At 36.8% G+C, this 6,511-nt stretch overlaps 1 protein-coding gene across 1 annotated transcript in view; it reads right to left on the bottom strand.

Moving 5' to 3' along the window:
* Window positions 1-5,643: 5,643 nt before the first annotated feature.
* The window catches only part of CWC22 (CWC22 spliceosome associated protein homolog), a 28,552-nt gene continuing 27,684 nt past the window's right edge, over window positions 5,644-6,511 (bottom strand). The window contains exon 21 of the mRNA XM_027880086.1: window positions 5,644-6,509. Coding sequence (XP_027735887.1) covers window positions 6,392-6,509 — 118 coding nt within the window. The 3' untranslated portion in view covers window positions 5,644-6,391. The remainder of the gene's footprint in view (window positions 6,510-6,511) is intronic.

Raw genomic sequence — 6,511 nt, 5'->3', positions numbered from 1 at the left:
TATTTCAGCCCCCAAATTAACACAATGTTCTATCCACCATAAATGTCCCCTGACACTGAAGTCTGTTAATACAGGTCAACAAAGGAGACCTAGAAAAGGTCACAGGAAACCTGTCCATTTAGTTAAGCCTCCTTCTCAAGGTGTACATATACATCCCAGAACTAGGGCATGAAATGCTGTTTTTAAAAGGGAGCAGAAAAAGGAAACAGAAAGAGGTGGCCATCTTTTCCTTTAGAAGGGACACAGAGGAAGATGGGAAGGTGAGGACAGTTTGAGAGAGTTCTGTTGGCATGCATTCCCTTGATAAATTTTAACACTCCCAGAAGTAAGGGGTGCTGGTAAGAAAGGGAAGAGGGCATTCTCACTAAGACTGAAACAGCAAAATAAAAGGCTGCTGTCAGCCACTTGTCAGTGGAATCTTTCTTCCTTCACCACCACTGGCCTACATTATTTTGCCAGGGGAACTTCCTTGTTGACTATTTGGACATTTCTCCTCTAGTTTATCAAATGAAAAACTGGGACACTTCACTGTTTCACATAAGGACATTCACACATAACTGAAAATCAGAAAGAAGACTGAGGAGGAAAGTATATGCAAAAGCTAAGCTTGGTGTAATGAAGCTATTCCCTCTGGGCTCTCTTTATAGCCAAGAGAGGCTCTTACAGTTCATTGTATGCTGCAGGTTTTCCTTGCTTATGACCCACAAAGCACTCATGGCAGGTTAGACACACAGGGCTCAAGCCAGCCACTGTGTGCAGGAACAGCTGACCAGACCTGCAGTTTACCCTGCTTGAAACAAGGTGAGGAACGATCACCAAAATGGACACCAACATAACAAACCCAGCTCTGAACCTGTGCTATGATGGGTGAAAGGGAAGGGACAGGAAGATGGATCTCTCCCCTAATAGCCTTGCCCAGGTACAGGTGATGGATCAACTGGCTGAGCAGTGCACACCTCTCTCCACGAGCAACTTTATAGTCAGAAGACTCAGGCTGATTATGTAGTAAGGTATCAACTCCTGGTATTCCCTACAGGCACACAGAGGCCTATGGGATCCAACTCTGTGCTGTGTGCTGACATCCTCTTTACCTTTTCTGTTGTTAACAGTACCACCGTGGCTCCTCTGAGAGCACACTGGCATACATGAGATCTCCTTATCTAAATTCAGAAACCTGTAAAACTTCACCGAGGCTTCTTCCTAGCAAAGGCACTACAAAATAAAGGCAACCAGAAAGAAATAGTAACAAATGTAAGACTGATTAACCTCATTAAATTTGCAATTGTTCTGTAACTCGTTATTCCAAGGTAGGGAGAAGGCAAGCAGCATGCTGCACGCTTGCTCTTTATTGTAGGTGTGCACATTGTTCCTTCAGCCAAACTATCCTTTAAAGATTATTTTTGATGCATTATGCAAGTGATATATAGTAAATTTTTTATGTATTTTTGGCATTATACTTTTCTAGATGGTTAACACTGCATGTGATAAAGAATGAAGTTCAGAAAGGCAAGGGAAAAAATGAAAAACCTGTAACTAGAGCAGAAGAAAAGCCTAATAAGTCTAAGAGTACTGAGGAGAGTAAATACAGGCAATACAGGAGCAGCATCTCTAAGTGACTACATGAACCATCTTACTCTTCTCCCTTTTAAATCAATGAGTATCTCTCCAATTATCTTAAGTATTACTTCAGGGGAAAAAAAAGGGTGCTGAGAATTTCCAGTCTTTATGAGATGGAATGAGCTTTATCCATGGAGACTGGAAAATAAAAGGAATCTTCTTCAAGTTATACCAAGTTTTAGGTAAGGTAGTAACAAAGGAATTTTTACACAGCTTTTTATTACAGAAAAAGCCCAGAATCTGAAATTTCATAGGAAATTTCACAGCTGTGACTGAGGCATAAAGTACCTCCAAAAGCAATAGGTAAAAAAATGGAAAAAAAGGCAAGGGCCCCCCAGTTTTAAAGGGAGAATGCACATTTTGGTTAAGCAATTAAAGGACCAACACCAGTGACCAAGGTAAAACCAATCAGCATTGCACCACACCCCTGTGTCAGCAGCCCCCTGTGAGCACAGCCTTCACCTCACCTCCTTACCTGTCACAGGCACTCGACACTGAAGACAAATACTCTCATTTCTTGAGCTTGGCATCCTCTTCCACATCCTTGGTCTTTCCTCCCCACTATCTTCTTTAGAAATGTTGCACCTTATTTTCTCCCACAAGGAAGATTTTGGTGCCCATTTTATTTCACAAAAAAATGGAAAAAGGTAAGTCAAAATGGACATAGCTTGAACAGTCAAAATCTGACAGTTAATTTTCTTAATGGACTTGTCTGTTTTACAGGCTAGCGAAACATTTTCCCCAACAACACTAAGGTTTTAAGTTGCACCCTCTCCCTTTGTTTTTTTTTTCAAGTTAGAAGAAAAAGTTTGATGACATTCATGAGTAGACAAGAAAAGAAAATCCCTAACTAGTCTCAGCCAAATTACAGACTTGAGAAAAACATAAAAAAGCAGAACATCTCTGAACTGACCTCATTTTCCCACTATATAAAGTCATATTTTGCTCATGACACTTTTAACCTACCAATTTGTGTTTTATGTAGTTTTAGTTAAAATACCCCTTGATTCTGCATTTTGACTTTTTGCCATTTCTTAAAAAATTATTTTGACAAATTCAAAACGGCTTTAAAAAATATACTAAATCTAACTGAAAGTAAATTGAAGGACAAGTCTTCCTGCTCTCTGTATATGATTAGAGTAAGTGGAGTCAATTCTCTGCTCACATAATAATAGTCTCCTGCTTTTTTACATTCTCTGAGAAAATCAGCCTTATGCTTTCCTCAGAAGTGAAAGATAATTCAAAGCAGTTTAAGAATGGTGAATGAAGATAAGCTATTGTCTTCTTTTAAATTCACAATACCAATTTAATGACAGGGAGGCACTTAAAACTGTTACTGGAGCTTGAAGTGCCCACCCTAGCTCATGTATTTTTGGGGGGTTGACAAGTATTAAGCCCTTTTAGAGTACACCCTGCATTCAAAATTTAAGAACTATGTTACTGGAACCTTAAGTAAACTAGAGAACAGCATGCTCCTAGGTTAATATAATATACCATCAACATCTAGTTAGTACTAGTAGTAATATTAAAAATTGTATTTGATCTTCAATATGTACGTGATCTGACTGTAGAACTCATTTAACATAACACAAAAACACTTTTATGGTCAGTAGAACTGAGGAGATGAACTGTCTGCAGTCTGAAGGCTGCAATATTGCTTATTGCAAGTCAAACGGCTTTAAAAAGCAGGGTCTGTTAATGGTAATTTTAAAGTATTTTAAGCAAAGAGTTAACAGTTTTGTCCCAAAATTTATCTAACTGCTTTAATACTGTGAGGTTTTATTTTGATGAGTTATGTAACACAGTGATCTAAACAGTGGTAGTCTTTTTTTCTCCCTCAAGAAAACATGTTTTAGAATTGAGTATGTGAATAATCAAGCTTTCTTAGACCTTGCTCCAAATAAAATATAGTTACAGCACAGAATTATAGTTCTTACAAATACCACAAACACTTCTGTCAAGATTTATTCCTGCACAAATGGCGAATTTTCTGGCTGCGTCAGCAGCTCATCTCTCTAACACCTAACGCCACCACCGTGAGGAAATCCAGGATCTCGGCCAGGGAGTCCTAGCAAGAGGGATGAAGCCTCTCTTGCTGTATCTATGGACCTGGATATCACAACCACTTTTGAAAGGTACATTTTAAGCATGCAACATCAGACCAGGTTCCTACCCAAACATCTCTGGTTCACAGCAGCTCAGCCCCAGCCAGGTCTGGAAGCTTCCTCTGTGAGCCATCCCCCTGCAGGAAGCCATGGCCAGGCTGTTTCAGTTGTTCTTTGAAGTACAGAGGATTAACAAGTGAACAAAACAGTGAAGAACATCACAAGACCTCCTCTTCTTCAAGTCTTTCAGCCAAAACTGCTATTCAAATCACAGCCTAGAGCTCCAATATTAATTATAGACTAGATACCTGAGTTACTCCTTTGCTGTGCTTCAACTACCATTAGCTGTCACTGCTGAGGAAAGCAAGCCCTGGATCCCTGAGTGTCATTCAGCTCTACAGCAACTGAGAATGGACCATCCCCCAAACTCTTATTTCACTGTGCAACTCCAGGAATACCCTCTTTTTGAATACTACAACTTATTTTGACTTCTTTCTCTTGTAAAAAAAAAAAAAAAAAAACAACTCTGACCTGCTCAGAGCATAAACAATAAAAACAGCTATTTTAAATAGCTCAGTCTGTTAAATATATGATAATATTTCAAAAAGTGAAAAACCAACCAACCACAAAGAAATTGTATATGCAGCAAAGACTCGAGCTCAAGTCCTAATTTCACCCTCTCCCTGTATTCTCAAAAGAGCACAGTATTTTTACTGAGAGAGCACAGCTAGGGTGAAATAAGACAAAGAATTGGAGGTGTTAAGCTGGCATTTCCTGATCAGAATATCTGAGATCAAGTGTTTTATTTTTTAATAAATATTTTGTTTTCACAGGTACTGTTTTAATGCATTTCCATTTATTAATGGTATCATTAACAACTTTTTAACTTGACCAGAATATCTCAAAAGTTATGGGCTGATAAAATATATGCTATTAAACCTATAACATAGTAAGGGAAGTATTACTCTAGATAAATTAAATAAACTTGTACAATTACACGATTTTGCAGTACTCAATGTTTTCAATAATGTGCATATACAGCTATCAAAGAAGCATAACAATCATCAGAATTCTTTTTAGAAAACGTTCTTTCAAATTATGTTTTCATGGATTTAACACACACTGCCGAAATGCGCAAATCATTTTGAAAATGAGATGTGGGTTGGGCGAAAAAGCAACAGTTTAAACATATACCACATGATGCCACTAAGAAGTATTTTTAGATGCGTGGCTTAACAAGGTAGAAACCTTTTTTTTTGCAATATGAATTTATTTTCTATGCAAATGTTTTTGACTTAAAACCTTTTATTACATGAAAGGTTGCATAAATAAATTCTGTTAAATACAGAAAAAAATTTAAAATGAGACACTTTTCTTAGAAAAATGTGACAAGACTTAGGCAAAAGTGATCTATTTCCTTAGGAATGGTTCTATTTTCTGTTATAAAACAGCTCAAATATATTTCTTATGCTTCATACAAGATGAAATATGATTTACACATGAAATGTGTAAGTTCTCATATGTCCAGCAATTGTGTTAATTTCACAAATTAAAAAAGAACTATGTATTTATATGGCTTCAACAACTGCAAATGTTTAACTATCACCTCTCTCTCCTACCAACCATGCCCACATTGTTTCCTATTTCACCCCAGAAGACTTACCGTATTTTTCTTAGCTATTTACTGTTGAGAATTAGAGTCTTAACCAGATAATTTTGATTAATTTCTCATGCAATCAAGATAAAGCTAGTTGGTCCACATTACTTCAGATAGAATAATTTTATATTATAAACTGCTGCAGCAACTGAGGGTTGCTTTTTTATGTTAAACTTTGCTTCCAATAAGCTTGAGCACTTCAAGCCCTGTAGTTCAAAATGTCTAAAAAGACTTGAAACACCTCTTATTTTGCTTGTTTTTTACATACTCGGAAAGATGTTCCTTAAACAATTCCTGTGTAGTGGTAGAGTTGAACTCTATGACTTTAAAATCAAATTCATATTTAAAAAAATAAACCCCAACCTAACCATTTTTCCCCCCTAAGATCCCAAGTGTAACTAGCTCAGGATGTCACAATATTAAAAAACATTGTGAAAAGTAACAGAACAAGTTGACACACTTTCACATGTGACATTTAAAACAGAAACACTGGGGTTTCAATTTAAAAAATCAACTGAAACATTTACTGAATTTTTTTTCATGTTTGTATAGTTGGAAGAATATACACAAATAGAATGCCTGTTTGAAAATTTTTATACAGTTTTCTCATGTAACATTCACACTGTAATCTGAAATTTGTTGTTTATCACCTTGGCCTCAGCATCTGACTTTGAATTAACAGCAAAGTTAAAAAATAATGTTGTTTTGGACAGTAAACTTACAATCACAAATACTTGAAACTAAGTGACAAAACACCCATTTTGCCGATATCTTAATGGTTTTATTCACAAAATAAAGAGCTTTGTCTTTCCCAAGGAAGAACTTAACAGAAAAACTTAATCATACAGTTATAAAAAAGTGGTACAGAAAATCTGAAAAAGTCTGGTAAAATTTACAAATGCAAACTATCACTCTGTACAAAATCTTTTTTTAAAGAAAGTTCAGTAATAGATTTTAAAATACAGTCTTAACAGCTCAGAAATGCACATTTATTTCAAACCGTGTTTGGGCTTCATTTTCGTCTATGTGGGGAATTCTCCCTTTGTCTGTCCTCATACTTTCTGGATTCCCTCTCTTCGTTCCTCCTGGGCTCCCTCTCCTCGTTCCTCCTGGGCTCCCTCTCCTCGTTCCT

This window comes from Empidonax traillii, unplaced genomic scaffold (assembly GCF_003031625.1).
Source record: "Empidonax traillii isolate 1590-97213 ecotype Southwest subspecies unplaced genomic scaffold, ASM303162v1 scaffold65:size4453928, whole genome shotgun sequence".
In the NCBI taxonomy this organism is placed as follows: Eukaryota; Metazoa; Chordata; class Aves; order Passeriformes; family Tyrannidae; genus Empidonax; species Empidonax traillii.
Note: the sequence above shows the minus strand (reverse complement) of the source record. Positions and strands in the feature narration are given on the sequence as shown.